Source organism: Styela clava, chromosome 7 (assembly GCF_964204865.1).
Source record: "Styela clava chromosome 7, kaStyClav1.hap1.2, whole genome shotgun sequence".
Taxonomy (NCBI): Eukaryota; Metazoa; Chordata; class Ascidiacea; order Stolidobranchia; family Styelidae; genus Styela; species Styela clava.
In genome coordinates this window covers 3,499,623-3,521,611 of record NC_135256.1, presented here as the reverse complement: position 1 = coordinate 3,521,611, position 21,989 = coordinate 3,499,623, and the positions used below count along the sequence as shown (strand labels likewise).

The 21,989-nt window shown below is 38.0% G+C and overlaps 1 protein-coding gene and 1 long non-coding RNA gene across 2 annotated transcripts in view; both read left to right on the top strand.

Annotated features, from left to right (window-relative positions):
• The window catches only part of LOC144425181 (uncharacterized), a 108,441-nt gene extending 88,405 nt beyond the window's left edge, over positions 1–20,036 (top strand). Inside the window, exon 2 of the long non-coding RNA XR_013477361.1 lies at positions 18,906–20,036. This is a non-coding gene — a long non-coding RNA (uncharacterized LOC144425181). The remainder of the gene's footprint in view (positions 1–18,905) is intronic.
• LOC120328526 (muskelin-like) lies at positions 3,463–20,036 on the top strand. Its single transcript, XM_039395043.2, has 15 exons — positions 3,463–3,660; positions 5,599–5,764; positions 6,168–6,303; positions 6,882–6,991; positions 7,806–7,998; positions 8,538–8,675; positions 9,072–9,258; positions 10,496–10,634; positions 11,807–12,031; positions 13,070–13,264; positions 14,563–14,778; positions 15,481–15,599; positions 16,343–16,541; positions 17,304–17,423; positions 18,023–20,036. The coding sequence occupies exons 1-15, from the start codon at positions 3,584–3,586 to the stop codon at positions 18,101–18,103; spliced, it is 2,301 nt and encodes a 766-aa protein (XP_039250977.2). The 5' UTR covers positions 3,463–3,583; the 3' UTR covers positions 18,104–20,036.
• Positions 20,037–21,989: the final 1,953 nt, after the last annotated feature.

Here is a 21,989-nt window from a genome sequence, read left to right as displayed (position 1 = left end):
AAGAATCACACCATCCAAATAGAAAACAAAAGTACATGCATGTGGACAGCGCCGGATTAACCATTAAACCAGGGGTCAGCAACCTTTTGTCCCTAGCGGGCCAAAATAAGGGTTGCAAGTCATTGGCGGGCCGCACATATTTTTAGAAAGTTTAAACCCGAACTGATGATACTTTTTATAATGATGATAAATCATTTTATATAGTTTATCGGTGTTTATTAAAATATTACGAGTTCACCAGACGACTCAAACTTTAAAATGTTCGCTTATTTTTCGGCTTCAAGTATCATATTAGCCTTGTTTATTAAAAATAAACACTGAAACCTATTTATTGGACACGAAATGGGCCTATGAGTCGTTTTCTTAAATTGTCGTTGTCTTTTCTTTCTAGTATTCACCTTGTTGCTGCATTTTTGTTTTAAAATAAAAATTTTCTCTTCAACAATTAAACCAATGAACTATTCACATTATGTGACGGTTCCACGATCGCATTTCAACGATCCAATGGTCAGCGAAGTTTTTTGATGAGGTAGACCAGGGTGGTCCAAACCCTGTCATGCTGATACATTCCCTGCGGCTCACTGAACAATTTAAGCGTATATTTGTATCTAATGGAGGAACGTTTTTGAGTTTTTTTTTTAGCTATTCCAACTGGGGTTGGGATCCCGAGATTCAAACCCCTTTTCTAACGCTTTGTGCTTTTATTTTAGTAAAAACACTCCTCTGTTTTTGAGCGTGGGCCATGTGACAGTGGTGACGAAATTACTTACGTTTCTAAATTACTCAATATAACAATACGTAATAAAATGAGTGTCGAAAGAAAGGTGACATAGAGAAATCACGGCGGAAACGTATTTCCTTGCCCATCACACAGTGTCTGGTTAGATTTCAAGTAATATATATCTGTCACGAAAGAATATAATTTGAGGCGACATTAAAAAGTGAGATGCGCAAAATACAACGGTAATTCTCGGGAATTAACTTTAAAATAACGACGGCTATATACATTTTCTTTAAAAGAACGCCACCCATGCAGCATAATAATGGTCTGATTAGAACGGTAAACTCTCGTTGTTTATTAAATTTAAAGTGGGTTTTCTCCGACTTGCGGCCCGCGAGACCTCCTCAAAGGTTTTGCGGTTCTTCAACCTAGCAACCTTGAAGCACCCTGAGGTAGACTACTAGGTGCCGGTAAAATTTCAAACTACAGTTGTTATACTCATATACTTTGGTATTTCGATTCACGTTGAGACTCGAGGCATAAATCTTTATTGTCACACTTCCTTAGGATTAGAGATCAACCGATATATCGGTCCGATATTGCGTGTTTGCCGATATATCCTATCGGCGGTAAACGGCCGATATATTTATTGGCTATATATGGCTGTTAAAAAACCTAAAAATGTTCGTAAAATTTGTTTATTTACTGTTGGTTGTGATTATTTTTAATGATAATTCACTTATGTGGTTTTTATAATTAAATTACACATGAGAGGGCACCAAAGTCTTCAGTGCTTAGGGCACCAAAGGGGCTTGCTTAATCCGCCGCTGTCTTCATTGGTTGACAAATATTTAGGAACTAGATTTATCTCTATCATGTGTGAGAGTATTACGGGATTCTTCGCCGTCGTAAGATGGTTCACTTGCTCCACCATAAAGTTCATCAATTTGAAACAGATTTACTAGCTAACTGATCACTTACCAGTAGGGGTGGGCATTTCGAATCGAATAGTAAATTATTCGAATCGGTTCAGAGCTAAACTTCGAATCGCCGCCATCTTGTTTTTATCTTTCCGCTAATGGTCGAGGTGAATTCCCCAAGTTTTTTTTCATTGAAGTCATATTTTTTCAACGAAATTCTAACATATGAATATTTCCTGTAGTGAGTTATTCTGTGTGAACGCTCAGTAATCTATCTGAGTGATTTATTCTATGTCTTCAGTAATTCATTTGTTGAGAGGACCAATTACTATATTAAGATCGCTTACAATTATATATTTTCAAGTATACGAGATTCGATTCGATTCGAAAAAATTATTCGATTCGATTCTGAAATCACAAGGTATTCGAAAATGCCCAGCCCTACTTACCAGACGAGAGGCACTGATACGCCATGTGATTAAGCCGTCTTATCGGTTTCCTTATCCGCGGAATAAATATGCAAGTCCTATTCTAATGTATTGCAGTACAAAATGCGATTTGCTGACACATAATCTGACTTTTTCATCTAGGGTGGAGTAAAAAAAATCATTACCTAATCCTGATTCTGTAATAAGTTTATTTATTTTGTTTTTAACAATTATTTTATCGTTTATTAAGCTGATTATGAAGTCCAAATTAACTTATGCGTATACTTATAATTAATTTAATGTTGTCATCCGTAAATTTATTCAGAAACCAGTCTGTGCTTTTATTTTTGAACAGGTGGCCAGAGACATTATATAAGTATACAATGGGTCTGGGGTGGCCGTGACCTTGCTTAGGTAAAACAAGAGAGCTATGCTAAATTATATGGACATGGGTGTACGGCTCTGTTCGCCATTCCTCATTAGGAACTCTTAGCAAAGCAAGAATTTTGTTACACACCACCGACGTTCGATGAGCACGTGACCAAAAGAATAACAAGAAAAGTTGCCAGCATAAAAAACAAGTTCTTTTTGTGTAAAAAAACGAATTCCACGGTGCTATCAGGAATATTTGAAATAAATGAAAGTAATAGTCTTCTAGAATTTTTTTTTATCTCTAACCACTAAAAATTTCAGAGGAATTGGTCCAGTAATCAAAAAAGTGATTTTTTAAGATTCCCCACTAGGTGTCCGTAAAAGCAAAACAATCCATAGGTCCGTGTTCATTGAAGTGGGAAATAACCATTGAGGTGTATAGAAATAACTAAAAACAGAGCTATGCTCGAATATATGGACACGTAGTGCCACATAGTGGCAAATTGTGATGGCGTCATATCACACAAAAAACAATAAATTAAAGTAATATCCTTCTAGCAAAGAATAAAATTTTAGACACTGAAAATTTCAACGCAACTGGTCCAATATTCAAGGGGAAAAGGGATTTTTTCAAAACGATATAAAGAAGAAGAGGCCAACAAGAACAAGATTACCAAAAATAGGAAAACGATCTATAGGTCCACTCACGTGTCCAATAAAAGCTATTTACCTTGTGGGAATGTAGCTTAAATAATTCCACACACCACGGCTTGGCGACAGAAAAGAGCAATTTTACATCTCAAAAGGAAAACATATTTGCGAAAAGTGCCGCCGCTCGACAACCAGTATTGGTTTTCAGAGTTTTCTATCAAATGCGTTTTTTTTTTATATATTTTTTTAATTTGAGTATACTATGTACATAGCGCGTGTTTTCAGCATGGTGAAGAAATAAATTACTCATTACTGGCCAGTAAAATTAATGACGTCTTGCCGGATTCGACTCCAGTGATCCGGTTTTCCGATTCGTAAACAGGCGTCCTGTGTTTCCGATTTCAGTGCATTCTGCAAATTTACGGCGCTTTGAATGCTTTCCCCGTTTGGTACCGGTACCGTATTTCACCGCCATAAAACAGTCGTTTGTAATGTCTAGCGAGGAGAACGCCTTCTTGAATTACAAGATTTTTAACTGGTCTAGTTATTCTACGAATTATCTGCCAGAGTAAGTTCGTTTTTGATTGTTTTTAATTGTACTTACAGACTTACCGTACGGTACCGTAGTCCAGGGCTACTATTTTTATCGGAGGTCCGCAAACAAAACTTCAAAATTATTTGGGTCCGGTCTTTCCAGAACTGATATTTCGGCATCCTTTAACGAGAATTTCCTCGACCGGCTAATGATTAGTAGCATATTAAAATTGTTTATTATGGTGTTATATTTCTTTTCCTATATCTGTATATACTCAAAACTATGAAAGTCATTTTATAATAGGAAATTCAAAAAGTGGGGCTAATGATCCAAAATAAATAATCAGGTGCGGTCCAAATCCAATACTCGAAAGGTCCGGATTCGGACCGCGGTCCGCCAGTTGAGTAGCCCTGCCGTAGTCTATCGCTGTACGAGCAAAAATTTGCGACATTCAGACATTGGTTTATTTTCTGACTGAATTGCCATTCCAACATTTGCTCTTTAACATTGCTTTGTTCAATTCACCAGCTTACCGTACCAGTTCAATGGTTATTCTAATGTCAGTAAAATAGGATTTACATATTTATCCAGGGGGAGAGGAAAGCCGATAAGACGGCCTATCCATATGGCGAACCACCGCCTCTCGTCCGGTTACCGTTCCAAGTCGGGTATGGGATTAGTTATAGCCTATTGTTCGTTTTCGGAAGCATTGACTTGGCGGTGGAGGAAGCCGTACTGGTAACCCAGTCTGGATTTCATGGCCTTTTTGAACGAGAAATCGGGCGTGCAATCAGAAATTCCCGCGTGCAAATAAGAATTCCTGGCGTGCAATTATAGCTCACGACGTGCAAAACAACTGCACTCGCGTGCAACTGACTTTGACATCAGATACCTCTCAATACATCCGCGTAAAATTACCGGTATCGGATAAAAAATACGTTGAATCAGAGAAAAAATGGACGTTTGACCTTTGACCCCAAACATTATTTCTACAGTTTGTCGCTAATTTTGAGAGTGTTTGTGCGACTTTGGATACCGGTACTGTTCAGTACACCCGCGTAAAATTATTGGATAAAAAATACGTTGAACCAGAGCAAAATGGACATACTTTGTCATTAATTTTGGTAGTGTTTTTACGTAGAATTAATGGATAAAAAATACGTCAAATTAGAGCAAAATGGACGTTTGACCTTTGACCCCAAACATTATTTTCATACTTTGTCACTAATTTTGGGAGTGTTTGAGCAACTTTAGATACCGGTACTGTTCAGTACATTCGTGTAAAATTATTGTATGAAAAATACGCTGAATCAGAGCCGTACTTGGCCATTGGTGCGGAGGCGATCTTTTCGTCCATAACTATTCTCACGGGATTCCTATTTCCTATCATTCAACACGATATGGACCTTTCCCCGAGCATCGACTTCCTTGTTTACTTCGTGACATTGGCCAATCAGCAAGATGCAAAAAAGGACGTAACAATGAGAGGAATTTTTCGCGGGTCAAAGGTTGGGGCGAACCCACGCAGAGTAATTAAAGGTGCGGTGGCGAGCGTATTCCTAACGCTTATCCCGTTGAGCCACACCGCCCCCTCTGTATCACGTTTATGCTGCCATGTACCGCAATCAGAGGTGCATTGGCGAGCGTATTTTTAACGTTTATCACGATGTGCCAAACGGCCGAGCGCCAGGGTTATCCTATCCGCAATTCCCATCAGAACATGACTAGTTTAGAAAGAAAAGAGTCTGCATCTTTTTTTTAATTAACATCCCTATCTTAGCAATAAATATGAGAAATTATTTTACACAGTTGCCATTATGAAAATACCGTTCCATTGTATGCTATTTCTCTCCACCTGGATAAATATGAGTACCCTATTCTCAGATTTTTTAACTGAGAACATTTACCCATTTTGGTAGATAAATCATACCGGTATAAGCATTTGATAATAACAAAACCTCCACATTACAGAAACATTCAACAGAATGAGCCGACAAAACAGTCATCGAGATGGTCATCAAGCTCCAATTCACCCCCTCAGTTTCTACTCCTCAAACTACCACGACCAGCGATCGTTCAAACCATTATGTTCGGAAAATTTGAGAAAAATCATGTCTGTAATATCAAGAAATTTAAAGTAAGAGTTGAAGTTTTAAGAGTAAATGCTCGAAACTGGAATGAGGCAAAAAATAGAAGTCTCTCATTGCCGAAATGTTGCGTCATTGTGCATTTTTACCACAATGAACTGTGTTATTTTTAACTTTAGCACCAACGCCTCCCTCTAAGCTGCGCCGAGAATCCATGCACAGTACTTTCGTTCTGCCGCGCACTGCATAAGTATTGACAATTCTGTGTTCGTTTAAAATGTGTTCTTTTCTATTTTTTCTAATTTTCCGCGCAGACCTTTTTTTGGAGCTTACATAGCCTTCTATTCCGCGCAACTAAGCAAGCTCTTAGAGTGAATGTTGTTTAGCACTAGAGTGTTGTATCGAGTGCAATAAGTCTCTTGAATCAATAAATTTTTGTTGCTGTTGTTTCAGGTTCTAGGGGGAATGGAAGAGGATAATCTGATAGAGTTACTCAAAGGTGGACTAAAGAACGATCACAACCCAGAAACATTCCATATGAAGCATAGAATAGATGGACAACTTTTCCCTTGCAGGTTTATCAAAATAGGTGAGACAATTTAGGTTGTTACTATAACTTCCCGACCTCGACTAGTTAGAACCGATTGAGGGCAATTCAAGATATTACAGAAGGAGTAATCAGGGACGTAGCCAGAATTTTTCAAATGAGAGTTCTGAGATTAATATTTGCCAAGTTTGGTTGTAACAGCTATTGGGTCCGACCGGAAAACGTTTGGGTGTTAAGAATCTTAGGGGGCTAATAAGCGTTTCAAGCTGAGAAAAATTGAATTGTAAGATACAGAAAAATCCTTTTTTTTTTCATTTCAAATCAGGCAGGAGGTTTCGACCCTCAAAACTGCCCTGGCTATGTCCCTGTTTACTATAATAACATCTCAGCCCACAAGTTCAAACTAGCTTGTAATTAAATCCCATGCCCACCACCTCGTGAATAAATTGCGTAGGCAGTGCGGAACCATGAAAAGTTTGGACCTTCCAAAAACAGTAGCTCTTAATCTTGCAATTGCTTGTGCAGTGCCTGTTTTGGAGCAAAAAGCGTTTAAATATGCCATACATATGACAAAATAATGTCGAAATGTGTACTCTAAACTGATGTTTATTTTTTGGTAGTACCACTGTTATCCTGGGGTTCAGCTTTTAACTTCAGTATCTGGTACGTTGAACTGAGAGGCATAGAAGAAACTGAAATCGTTCAACCATGTTTAAAATGGTATTATGAGGTAGGAATTCAAAATATTTATTTGAATATATTCAGTTTTCAAATTTTTGTCTATTTTTATTGTTTTGTTGAATGGAAACGTTCTCATGCAAAGGGAAAATTACGAGAACAACAGAAAATTCTTTTTTCAAAGATAGACGGTACCGATTTATATTATTTATATCTATGTTTGTGAGCCATTCATTGCTCTTGTATTTAATTTAATAATGCATTTGAAATTTCGATTATTTAATGGAATGAATTTTCTGTAATGTCCAGACCCCAGTAATTTTGAAGTGTTGTAAATGGACCTACGGTGAAAATAGTAGAGCAGTGGTTCTCAACGCGGAAGCTTTTCCAGTGGTTCACGGGCAGTTTGAATTATTGCAACAATTAGCTTTTGAGTTGGCTAAAATATGGCGACAACAGGTTATAGCGCTAGCAGCAAGTCTTGTCTTGAGACCGTCCTGGACCGCTACTGCCCACCTAAAACGAAACGAGACGATGGACAAAGCCTCTTAGCCCTGACGGCAATCAACGCAAATTCTCGTGATTTTGCACGTAATTATTAAAATGTTACTGCATATAATTGATACGTTGAAACTTTGCACGAAGATCTAAAATGGATGTAAGGCCACATAAAATACTACCATATCGCGTTTCTTGTGCCATTGTTCCCCACCACAGAAAAAAAGTTTTGTCGGTGGTACGCGGCCAGAGTAAAAAGAACAAAAGTGGTACGCGGCCAGTAAAAGGTTGAGAACCGCTGTAGTAGAGTAGCCCTAGGCCACCAAGTACCATCTTTTTCGATCTTAAAATTCTTTTTCTTTTGCCAGCATCGCGAACGAGAAGCAATACGTCTATGTTTGAAGCATTTTCGACAACACAATTATGTTGAAGCGTTTCAATCTTTGCAAAAAAAAACTAAAATAACACTGGAACATCCTCTATTGACTGAACTTCACAGGAAATTGGTCATGGATGGAGACTTTGAGGAATGTGAAAATATAATGCAAAAAGCTGTCACCGGTAAGTATCTATGCTTTGAACAAGGCAATAGACAACCCACTGGTAAATATTCAGGAGTTATTTCTGCTAAGGCACTTGGCATAATGCTCCGACTGTAGAGTGTAAAAATGTAATGCAAGAAGCGGTAGGCCTACTCCCGAAGTATGTGAACCAAGATGGTTGTTACCGGAACGTAGTATGTGTACCAGGTTAGGGTTAGGAGAAAACCTGGGGTCTTCGGGAGCCATTCATTTACTCACTGAAATTTTGACTTTTTGCCATTTTTGTAATTGTTCAAAGAAGCAATAACGTCATGAATTATATTTGACAAGCAGCAAATTAATCCGAGTCATTAAATAAAGTAATTTTATTTTTTATTTACTCAGGAACATTAATCTGTAAAGAGCAATGTTTTTTGTTTGTTTCATTTCTATAAATTTATTGCAGGGTTCCATAAATAATAGTCAACCTTTTCACGGGCTCTGTAACACCAAAAGTTTGAGGACCCCTACTCTAGATCAAGTTGAGTATAGTGTTAACTCTATTTCTTGCATTTTCAGAGGATCTATTCAATCATTATATCAGCCATCAAGAATACAAAGCACAATGGGCGAATATATCATTAAAATCCTTTCCACAGCCTGATGGTTTGCCTGGTATGAGAGGAGGCCATCAAATGTGCATGGACTATATCAACAGTAAGTGTGCCAGATTTTTGGGCTCCTTGTTCTTCCTGTTTCATTGCTTAATAAGATTATTTCACAGAGTGTTTTCACTTTGTTGGGGTCATGACCCCAAAAAGGTGGGATTTCGAATTTTTATCTGTGCCTTATGGGGCCATAAATTCCACCCCAAATTTTGCAATTTGCACAAATAATGCGTCACCATGTGACATATCAGACCAATCTGCAACCTTTTTCAACAAAGACTGTACTCACTGCTCAGCCATGACCAGTTCCGATGGGGATTGCTTTGCCAGTGTCTAAATGCTACGCCGTATGATATTCAGTAATACCGGTAATAAGATATTGAGAGTAAAGAAATCAGAGCGAAAAGGGGGAACTCGTTTGTAAAAAACACTCCCAATTTTTCAGATCATGTTTATCTTCTCGGTGGATGGGACGGGACCAAAGACTTACCTGATTTCTGGAGATTTGAAGTTGATCGTTCGACCTGGGTCTGTCTGTCTGCCGTTACAAATGATGTTGGAGGCCCGTCTGCCCGTTCTTGCCACAAGATTTGTATAGATTGTGAAAATGGAAGACTATACACTTTGGGGAGGTAGAATTTTAATTTCAGTTGATTGCCAAACATCTTAACAGCATTTACTGGCACGTTATTCGCCATCATAATTTTATATAGTATCAATATCTTCTGGAACAGGCAGCTTTTGGGTCACAACCCGTTCACTCAGATTTTTCCCCATCAAGCATAAAATCCTAATCCGACAGTTTAAAAAGGGGCTCACATGGGTAAAAATACTCTTGTCGATGCATCAAAACTTTCCTTTTTTCGCCCAATGCTTTTATTACTAAAATGGTAAAGGAGAGTTGCATTATCTTCTACTGCTTTTCCACGGTGCTCTGGTTGTCGCTAATTAAAACATGTTGGCATTGAAGGTTTCTTGTTCCAAGCTTAAATGTAATGCCCATCACCTCTAGGGTTTAATAACCCCTAGGGCAGGGGTCGGCAAACTTTTGTCGTTTGCGGGCCAAAAATTAAAGGTTGCAAGTCATTGACGGACCGCACATATTTTTAGAAGGTTAAATCCGAGGGAATGGCCGAAGAATCACATTTTTTTACACAGATTCCAGTTAAATTTCAAGCAGCGCGCGAAGACTGATCATTCGAATATTTTCTGCGTCATTAAACCATTTGCACTCAGCATCAACTTTTTTACTTTCTGTTGCCATTTGTCTAATTATAATCATTCATAGGCTCATTAAACGAGTGATTGTGAATTATATATTTGTTGATTTATAATATAATTTAGTGTCTCAAAACAAATTCTGTTACGTAAAGAATCATCAATACAGTTGTATTGTTAATATAATTCAGTGAAGCGACGCGGGCCGGATTATACTGTTCCGCGGCCCGGATCTGGCCAGCGGGCCGTAGTTTGCCGACCCCTGCTCTAGGGTTTAATAAATTGGGTGAACAATGTCAAACTGGTCCTTTCAAATGATAAGTTGCTTCCTACGTATCATTAGCTATCAGTGGCTGATTGTATTTGCATTTTTCACATTTCATTGTATAAATAGGCATGAATAATCGTCATAATTGATATCTACACAGGGTGTCCAAAAAATTTTGCCTGATTTTGTAATGGTAAAAATTAAAAATCCCTTGTTTGTTAATAGTTCTTATTGTGCTTGTAGATCTCATTTATCATACAATAGAATTTATTTAAACTTACAATTGTTATTACTACAAAATCGTGAAAATTTTTATTGTTTTTTGAGTGGGTTTGGCGAAATGTTTGGAAACCCTGTATATAAGCTAATATGTAATATCACAGGTACCTTGACTCTTCAAAACGGACACTTTCAACAGTTCGAAATGATTTTCACGTTTATCACATTAAGACTGGCAAATGGCAATTATTAAGCAAAGATACAGCTGTGGATGGAGGACCTAGGTTAATATTTGACCACCAGGTGAGCTAGAGATTTATTTCAATATAGAAATACTCTCGTACATAATTATCCCTGCATGGGATATGAATCTGGGAATCCACGTAGGGTAATCAGAGTTGTGGTGGCGAGCGTATTCTTATCGTTTTGCACGATGGTCCACACCGCCTAGCTAGTCGAATATTTCAGACAGAAATTAAGAAAAGCCTTTGGTGAACTATACTTTCCGAATTAATTAAGGCAATTAATGAAGGAACTTGCGTAGCAAATATTTTTGTTGTCAAAATTTGTTTTTCTCAAAGTTGATAGCCTCAATCTGAAACCACATTTCCATCATCTGGAGCCTCCTATTGGGGGCTCCCGAAGTATGCGAACCAAGATGGCGGACATCGGAATGTAATATGTGTACTAGGTTAGGGTTAGGCCATAATTTCAGCTATAAATACTACGGGAGGCTCTTGGCTAGTCTTCGAACTGATAATAGGACTAAAATAAGGAAAATTGGAAAAAAATTATCGCCTAATCTGTTACCCATGTTACGTTCCGATGTCCGCCATCTTGGTTCGCATACTTCGGGAGCACCTCCTATTTCCTTAAGATCATGAGTTGCTCTGACCATACTTGGCGGTGTGGCGCATTGTGCTAAGAATTAGGAGTAACCTTGCCACCCCGCCTCTGATTACCCTTCGTGTGTTTGAATCCGCAGTAGGATGATTCGTGTAACTGCTAGTTGGCTACGGCTTCCTCCACCAAACCGGTAATCCGACGAGAGGCTGTGGTTTACCATATGATGAAGCCGTTAGAGCAGCTTTCCTCTTCCCTGGGATAAAAATATAAATTCCAATCCTATCCTTTAGTAATTACCTATCGATTTTAATCGATAAGTATGTTGATAGGTATTTGTCTGTTTGTCTGTCTGTTAGATGCACGCGATATCTTAAGAAAGCGAGATTGAATCTGCTCCAGATTTTGCATGTGCATTCATCATATGTCGGACCAGAATCCTATTGATTTTGGATGAATTATGTCGTATAATTAGCGAGTTATTAATTAATTAGTGATGGGACACAAGGTGTCGCTATAGAGAAGAGCGCTGTTTTGGGGGATACCCTTAACTTTCGATCGACAAGTCTTCGGTCTCTGACCGATATTCTAGTTTTTTTCTTCATGTAAAAATACAATTCCATGTTTCTCAGATGTGCATTGATCAGCCATCTCAAACCATCTATGTCTTTGGAGGTCGAATTTTGACAGCAAACACACAAAGTCAGGTCGGTTCAATGCGACCATTACCGGAATTTTCCGGTTTATACCGGTACCATATACCTTCAAGTACATGGCATTTGTTGAGAGAAGATTCAGGGAATGCTGGACCTCAGGACATCAGATCAAGGATTGGACATTCAATGCTATTGGATACTGTAAGTCGGTTTTCAATGTTTTTCTAGTATATTCCCTTTTTTCCTCTTTTTAAAGTCTATATTTCTACGAAAGTATGTGTACAAAACTCTGTTTACATTATTTGTTCAATTTGAAGGAACCTAGTGTTACATACAGCTCGCACTGTCATCCAGAAACTCAGTTCACTGGTAACAAGTTCAATTCAATTTTCTGGTATCTTGATTATATGTACCGGTACCTCTTGCGGGCGTTCCCTCCTGCTGCCCCGCGAATATCTTTCCTCTTCTAATTTTGGCCTCGGTCGATCAACTTTGGGAACTTCTATTTTTCATGAATGATTTACAGTTAAATGAATCATTCTGCATGGGATTGCAGCAATACTCTCTCATGTAATTAATGCCCACAGTATTCCAGTCTTTGGATTCACGTTGTGTATTCACCAATATGCAGTTATCGGGGCGGGAAAAATTTTGAATTCTAGTTATCGTAACACCCAATTCCCTCCGTTAAAATTTGTTCAAGTTTAATTGCCATATTTTAACTATTGTATACTATATACATCAGGTGTCAGCAACCTATGGCCCGCGGGCTGGATTCGGCCGTTTAATCCGTTTAATGAGCATATAATTTAATTATAATTAAGCAAATGGCAACATAACGCAGAAAAGTTGATGCTAAGTGCAAAGGGTTCAATGGCGCTGAAAATATTCAAATGGAATTTTATGAGATGCAATGAGGAAATAAGTCTTTATTCTATTCGAGAGATGTATCACTGCTTGATTTTTATTATAAAAAGTATCATCCGTTGGTTTTTCAACTTTTTAAAAATATGTGCGGCCCGCTAATGACTTGCAACCTTAATTTTGGCCCGCGAGTGACAAAAGGTGATGTCAGGTTTCAGACCCCTGCCCTGATATACATTATACAAGAGATAGTTAAGGGCTGGAAAAAATTTCACATTCCTGTTGTAACGACATCCAATTCCAGAGTCTAGGCTGAATATTTTCCTGCCAAGCCCTTAATAATTATCATTTTAATACTTTGCTTTACCTTTTCAGGAAACACACTGTCTTTACATTTTCGGGGGTCAAAGATCAAAAGAGTATGTGAACGATTTCTTTGTTTATGACATAAACCAGGACTCGGTGAATGTTCTCCATGACGGAACCAAGAAAGAAGAAGGCTTGCCACCGTCTGGTTTTACACAGAGAGCAACAATAAATCCTGCGTTGAGGGAGATTCATATGCTCTCGGTAAGAAAGATAGGATTTTTATATTTTTTGGCTGATTCACAACCTCTTGTCTTGCTCATGTTTCTTTACATACAGTGCTAGGATTTGACAACTGGCATAAATGGTTGCACTATATGATTCTAAAACATATTACATGGCTCGAAAGGTCTTCTTTCAGGACCATCAATTAATAGAGGATAGGAATTAGATTTACACATTTATCGTGGTGGAGAGGAAAGCCTATAATGCGCCTTTAACATACAGCGAATCACGACCTCACGAACAGACTAGCTGTTAAGTGGATCACCCTGTGACGGATAAGGATAAGGATTCCAACAAATATTTCGCATTATCCCTCGCAGGACTTGTCATCACTTGCCAATAATCAGTGTGAACGATGCTAGGGTTGTCTAAAATGAATCGAATATTCGAATGTATTCAAAATAGTGAACTATTCGGTATTGGCCATCCCTGAACGATGCGTACGGTACATATCTTAATTAAGATGCGCGTAAATAATAGAGCTCGACAATCGATACCGGTATCAAAATAAATCATGTTGTGAGCGACAAAATGGGCTTTTTTTTATCGTTGCAGTCAGACTTTTATTTAACTAACTACAGTTAATGCTTGAATAAATAATATTTTAAAATTTTACAATTACAATTCGGAACTATTTGATGACATGATAATATGATAACCGTAATGTTACTGTACAACAGCCATCAAAAAGCAAGAGAACAATTATTTGTCATGGTAATAGCTGTATTATACAAGGTCCATTGAAAGAAGATATTGCTTTCATTGCATTGCTTTCCGGTGAAAAATGCTTTGCAAATGTGGTCGTGTGAGGCTTTTTCTGCTTTATATACTTCATTTCACCGATGGCAAATAAAAATTTAGTTGTCTACTTCTGATGGGTTTAATTAATGATCCATCCATGATATTCTCATAATTCTTCTGACTTATCATGGTGACAATTGAAGTTAATGTTTTCAACTTAGTAGCCCTAGTTACTTATCGATCTTAAGATCGGTAAGTATATTGATAGGTATTTGTCTGTATGTATGTCTGTCTGTGTGTCTGTGTGTGTGTCTGTTAGATGAACGCGATATCTCACGAACGCGTGGTTGAATCTGCTCCAAATTTTGCATGTGCATGCATCTTACCTCGGACCAGAAGCCTATAGATTTTGGGTTAATTATGTCATATAATTAGCGAGTTATTAATTAATTACCGATCTAAGATCGATAAGTCTTCGGTCTCCGACCGATATTCTCGTTTTCAATTCTTGTTTTATTGAGTTTTCCTTTTTTCAGGGACTAAGCAAAGACAAGGATAAACGTGAAGACAACATGCAGAATTCATTCTGGATTTACGGAATCAATGACGATAGTTGGAATTGCGTTTATAAGAATGAACTGTCATCACAAGGTGGCGCTACACAGTCTGGAACAAGCAGTTCCGCTTCAGTGGAAGTCAACGAACCGTGTCCAAGATACGCACATCAACTCGTATATGATCATGTCAGAAGGGTTAGTAGTTGCACACACTAACATTTTTTTTATGAGCAAATACACACTTTTACTCAGAGAAATGCATTATTACTTTTTGTTTTGCGTTTTCACATTAACTTCAAACAAAGCCGTGTGTTGTGGCATGTGTGTTAAACATTACTCACGAACCAAATAGAATAGTCATAATTAGTCCTGCATAACCCAACTGATGGTAACACTATTTTAATATACTTTGGATTTTTACATCGTTAGAAATTGAATCAAGTCTAATTTATATCTGACCATCAGATGTCAGATACAAATAACATTTAAACCATTTCATAGTAATCCTGATTCCAAACGGCCATGGTTTGGCTGTCTTATCTACTTTTCTTGGTACTCCTGTAGTGTGTGTACCAGGTTAGGGTTAGGCCATAATTTTAGTTTGATTTTCCTTATTTTAGTTCTGTTACAAGTTTGGGTAATGTCTGTGTTAGCCAAGTGAATATAACCCCTGTCTGTAGGTTTCAGTCCCTTTACACAACTTGATGTAAAGTAGGAAAACAAAATTAGTTATCTCCATATTGGTACACATACTTCTGGAGCGCCACCATTTCCATAATGAGCACGGTTCCAAGCAGCCATGGTTCACCGTATGATCATGCTGACTCATCGACTTTTCTCTCTCCCGAAATATACATGAAATTCCCTTTTTGAACTAAGAAAAAAATATGTTTTCAGACCCACTATATGTTTGGAGGGAATCCTGGAAGCAAATCTTCACCTAAAACAAGACTTTCGGATTTTTGGAGTTTAAATTTGTCAAGGCCTTCGAAAGGAGATATTCTGCAAAAGTGTAGGTGAGCAGATCTGTTAGTTTTTTTGTAGTGTCCTCGATTCGGACCGCATCTGGTTTGTTATTACTTATCGATTTCGATCGGTAAGTATGTTGATAGGTATTTGTCTGTTTGTTTTACTTTTGTATGTTATGCGATATCTCACGAAAGCGAGGTTGAATCTGCTCTAAATTTCGTATGTGCATTTATCATATCTCGGACCAGAAGCCTATTGTCCATGTCCAGCCTATTTTGGATGAATTTTGTCGTATAATTAGCGAGTTATTAGTTAATTAATGATGGGACATGCAGTGTCGCTATTGAATTCGATAAGTCGGACATCGGAATGTAATATGTGTACTAGGTTAGGGTTAGGCCATAATTTTAGGTATAAATACTACGGGAGGCTCTTGGCTAGTCTTCGAACTGATAATAGGACTAAAATAAGGAAAATTGGAAAAAAATTATCGCCTAACCCTAACCTGTTACCCATGTCACGTTCCGATGTCCGCCATCTTGGTTCGCATACTTCGGGAGCACCGTCAGATCTATGTGGACAGCCTTGTTTAAAGCAGGAAGCATTTATAAGAGTCATATAAAAGTTTCACAGGTATATGATAAGACGACACAAATTCCCCGAACAATCTCTGAGCGACCCAATGTCCACTCTCATGTCTTTACAAAATGAAGTCTCTGAAACTGTCCACCATGAGGAGGCCCTTGTTTGTGACAAAAGCATTAATAAGAAACTTATCAAAATTTCACAGGTATATGTTAAGACGACACAAATTCCGCGAACAATCTCTGAGTGACCCAATGTCTGCTCTTCTGTATTTGCAAAACGACGTCTCAGAAACTGTCCACCATGAGGACCCAAAGGAAGAAAGAGAATTTCGACTTTTAGCGACGTCGTTATTTGGTTCTGTATCCGATTCAGAGTCAGATGATGACACTACAAACGCCACGGTAAGTGCATTTAACGTGAAGCAGGAGTCTGTGGTGAATTTTTTAGGGCTCTCCTATCCCCCTTGGAACAGAAGCATTGGCCACCATAAAACAATGGCCCCTCATGAGACTATGGCGCCAAGGGGGAATTTTTACTTTTAGCGCGGTTTAAAAAAAAATGATGAGATGGCTCAGTTTTAAGGTGGACCATGGCTCTTTACATACTCTTTTGACCTTTGACCCCGAAATTGTAATGACTGGGTGGATTTTCCGATACATAAACTGAATTAGTCAATTTCAAAAATAGATGGTTTCTCCAGGACTGTGGAAAAGACAAAGTAGACAATGTCAAAACTGGAAAGAATTCATTTTTTATTTAAAGAAAAGTCTAATTAGTATTTATGTACCCGTGGCAATTTAACGAGGTCTTGTGCATTAATGCCTCATAAAGGCAGGATTTTAATGTTTATCCCAATGGGATTCATTGTTGGATTAGGGAATAGTTAGACGGTTATTTTTCCAATTGCATGAACTTGATGCTGGACGAAGTATTGACGGACGAATAGTTACATGAACCACAGTGAGAGACAAACACGCAAGAGCCCAGCTATGCTCTCGCACATATGTATCTCCCTCATAATTCAAATCTGTGAAGGGTAATCAGAGGTGTGATGTCAAAGTGATCGTAACTCTTAGCATGATGCACCAACTGCCCCCCTCCCCCAAAAAAAAAAGCAATTTACCAAGAAAAAAAAGGATTACTGACCGTTCTCGCTTTTTCAGCCATCTATAACAGCCACAGACTCCGAGAAAACATCAGCAACTAAATCATCTACTGTTAAGACTTCTTATTTACATTTAAAATATGCTGACATCGACGAAAATTTTGTTGAAAGAACTAAGGTAGGAAAAAATTGCCTCACACAAAGGTTCCTTAACCAGAGTGAACTTTATGACTCTGTGGTCTACCCATAAGTTGCAGACAGTTTGCAGAGCGCTAATAACTAGGCACTTGGACCTCATAGAGGGACATGAGCACAGACATTCACTGGGCACCATTTACGTTAACTACATCAATTCAAATTTTTAAGGTAAATGATTGATTCTGTCGTTTTATTTAACACATTAATTCTTTTAGGTCGATATATCCATAATCAATCAATGTTCAAATCGATTTAAAATTATTTATATTCATTATTCGGTGCTCCAGAAGTATGCGAACCAAGATGGCGGACATCGAAACGTAACATGGGTAACTGGTTAGGGTTAAGCGATAATTTTTTTTCAATTTTCCTTATTTTAGTCCTATTATCAGTTCGAAGACTAGCCAAGAGCCTCCCGTAGTATTTATACCTAAAATTATGGCCTAACCCTAACCTAGTACACATATTACATTCCGATGTCCGCCATCTTAGTTCGCATACTTCGGGAGCCCCCATTATTCAAAGTCATAATTTTAAGAATAAATTAGAATACTTTCAAATCTTATATATTTTTTTCAGCTATTTGATGCATTAGCTTCATATTTTCCCGAAGAGATGACACAGCCAAGTGGAAATATTATAGACTTGATGCAATTATGATTGTTCTCAATAATATGAACTATTTTATCAAATTCCATTATCACATTATTTATCCAGTAATTTGCTTTTTCAAAATATTTTATTTCAAAAGGTAGCTAAAACGTTAAAAATTAACTACTTAAACCAGAGGTCAGCAACCTAGGGGCCGAATACGGCTCGCAGAATAATATAATCCGGCCCGCGGCGCTTCGCTGAATTATAGTAACAAAACAGCTGTTTTAACGATTATATTCTTCACGGAACAGAATTTATTGTAAGACACGTGTAGATTAAGTTATATTATAATCTAACAAGTATAAAATTCACAATTACTCGTTTGTTGAACCTATAATATAAATATAATTAGACAAATGGCAACAAAACGCAGAAAAGTTGATGCTAAGTGCAAAGGGTTCAATGGCGCCGAAAATATTCTAATGGAATCTTATAAGATGCAATGCAATGAGGGGATAAATATATATTCGATTCGAGAGATGTTCTTGATTTTTATTATAAAAAGTATCATCCGTTCAGTTTTCAACTTTATAAAAATATGTGCGGCCCGCCAATGACTTGCAACCCTTTATTTTGGTCCGCGAACGACGAAAGGTTGCCGACTCCTGCCTTAAACAGTCTAATCCAGGTGTTCTCAACATGCTTTAAAATTTTCAGAACAGCTTCCCTTTTGTATTGAACTTTTTCAAAGTAGAACTCTTCATTCTCATCTCGGTGCTCCTGAAGTATGCACACCAAAATGTCACACAACCTGAACCTTAACCTGGTACACATAACTTGAGTTCAGGTTGTGCGCATACTTCAGGAGGTCCCTCATCTCTTGTTAAGCACAGGGCTATCTGGGAAAATTCATTATTGACTGCCCGGACTTGAAATTTTTTTTTGTTCCGAAATTTACTCTGACTACGGGTGATGAACGATTAAGCTGACTGAATGGCACTCCCGAAGTATGTGCACCAAGATGGCGCACAACCTGAACTCTAAACTGGTGCAACTACTATGTTCAGGTTGTGCGCCATCTTGGTGCACACACTTCTAGATGTCCGACTGAATTTCTTTTTTTTTCTGTGATACATTAAGACTTTGTGTCCAAAAATTTCACGGCAGGAAATTTTCTCGTACGAAATCTCGCAGCAGGGAATTTCGCCGCATAGAAAAATTCGCTGCTTGTAAAATCGCCGCGAGAGCATTTTGCTGTAAAACAAGTATTTGTGATGAAAACGGTTAGGTTTATATGGTTAGGGTATGCTCTAAATAACGAATCTTTTTGAAATCAAAAAGGTACTTCAAAAACCTAACTGTTTTCATCACAAATACTTGTGTTACAGCGAGATGCTCTTGCGGCGAGATTTCCTGCGACGAACCTTAGGACTCATTTCTTCACTTATTTGCATACCAGCTGGTCATTTATTTTGTCAATATGCCCATGTTCTATATAACTTTGGTTTATATCAGTGGTCGGCAACCACCGGGCCGCGGCCCATTGTCGGTCCGCGGGAAGATTACTACCGGTCCGCAGAGAGGTGACACAAAAAACGTACAATGCCCTAATAGCATTGTTACCAGTATGTAAAGTCAGGTTTTCAAAATTGACAACTACAAAAACGAAATATTTAAGTAGGACGAACGTAAGAAACACGTTATACCTTTGTTTTTGAATGTATTGTTAACCTAACTTTTCTAGTGCATATAATTTATTGAATTACATCAGTTCGTCTGTAATTTGTATAAAGGTGGTCCGCCAAAATTTTGGTCAGGCTCATACCGGTCCGTCACAGAAAAAAGGTTGCCGACCACTGGTTTATATTATTTCCCTTGTTGGATATGAACTTCAATATTACATCATGCATTTGACTATTTTTGAAACACCATTGCTTATTGCTTGCTGCCTGATATTTATTTAAACCGGTGCAAATATACTTTGATTTAAACGGCAGAATTGTTACTTATCGACCTTGATCGGTAACTGATAGGTATTTGTCTGTCTGTGTGTCTGGTTGTTTGTTTGTTAGATGAACGTGATATCTCACGAAGGCGAGGTTGAATCTGCTCCAAATTTTGCAGTTGCATTCATCATATCTCGGACCAGAAGCCTATTGATTTTGGATGAATTATGTCGTATAATTAGCTTGGTTATAAATTAATTAGTGATGGGACACGCGGTGTCAATATAGAGTCACAAATCGAAACCGCAGTTGCGATCGATAAGTCTTCGGTCTCCGACGGATATTCTTGTTCACTTTGTTAAGAAGTTTAGTCACTTGAGATGATTTGTTTGAATGAAAAATGAGGCAGACACACATGTTAGAAATTCAGATAAGTTGACAAAGCTTTGGAGGTTTGAAACATGAGAAATAAAAGTACTGCATGGCCGATCTCGATTGTGGGCTCAGGTTCCAAATAGCGACTGCCAAAACAGCGACTACATAATAGCGGCGTAATCAAGTGAGCGACTGTCAAAACAGCGACTTCATAATTGCGACCGCATTAAAAAAGCGACTGTTATGATGAGAGACTTAACTTTTTGTACACACACACACACACCTTCAATCCCCCACACCCTAACTTTGTTTTGTCATTCCTGTACAAAAAGTTGAGTCGGTATCATAACAGTCGCTGTTTTGACAGTCGCTATCCGGCCTGGATACCTCAATTGTGACATAGATTGTAGATGGAAATGAGGTTAAGATACTGCCAAGTCAGCGATGATACAAGAATATGGATAAGTTAATAAAGAAAGAGACCTCCTATCGGGTTCTGGGGTTGTGAATATTGTGACATTACATGCAGGTGATGACGGGACTAGGGCCAAGTTAAACAGCTTCGCGGGCCGCATGTTATACACAGTGGTGGGTTCAAATTTTTTGTCGGCCGGTTCCATCACAAAAGTCATATTTTTCAGCCGCTTCTGTAACAAAAAGTCATGTAATGCTAACCGGTTCGCTGATTTCATAAAATTTCGTGAGACGGTCCTATAGAACCGGTGCGAACCGGCTGAATCCCACTACTGGTTACACCCTTAAACTAGAATCAGCTGAATGGGATGAGTCGGACTCATAATCAACCAATTTCCAGTGAGATTTAATTTCGTGATTGACTTGATTTAGGACACGGACAAGACTCGACATGCGACAGACTTTTGCTGTTAACTACCGGTACCAAAATGACCAGGAATGTGAAATAAATCAAGGCAGCGAAAAAAGAGATTTTATTTCCACAAACAATGAAAAACAATATCGATAATTTTTTATAGAAGTAGACTATCCAAAGTACACATCTTAGTGGAAATATGTAGTTTAAAAGCGAAAGTTTGTTACCTTTTTAGTAAATTTATCGCAAAAATTCAAGAAGTTTCAATACGCGACGCGATATTATTTGGTGATGAAATGTAAATCCGGCTACTTTTTTCAGAACTAGAGGAAAGTTCTAACAGCCTTTCACAGATTTGCGAAGTCACCTAATTCACGTAAAACACATGGGATTCTGTTACATTAACAGTCATTATATTGCAACCACAGTCCATATGTCAGAATAGCATTTTACAAATATGGCTCCAATAGAATTCAGGAATTCATCTCTTCTTTGGAGAAGAACAAGATGACGACGATTTTTTACTATTCGATTCAAAATAAGCATCCCAACGTATTAGTAAAGCAGAAACATAAATTCAATCACAATCCGAGAAAAGGTAGTCCCGTAGCAGTGGCGTAGTAAGACTCTCGTGGGCAAAATATTTCGTGGGAATGACCCTAAAAACTCTTTGACATAAGCTAAAACAACCCTTTTTTTATTTCGTCAAAAAGCATAACATGTCGCTATAGAAAGGCAGTGGTAACCTAAAATTTGCCGTTTATCTTGGATACTTTAATTTTTTTCATACGTTCTCCGTCTT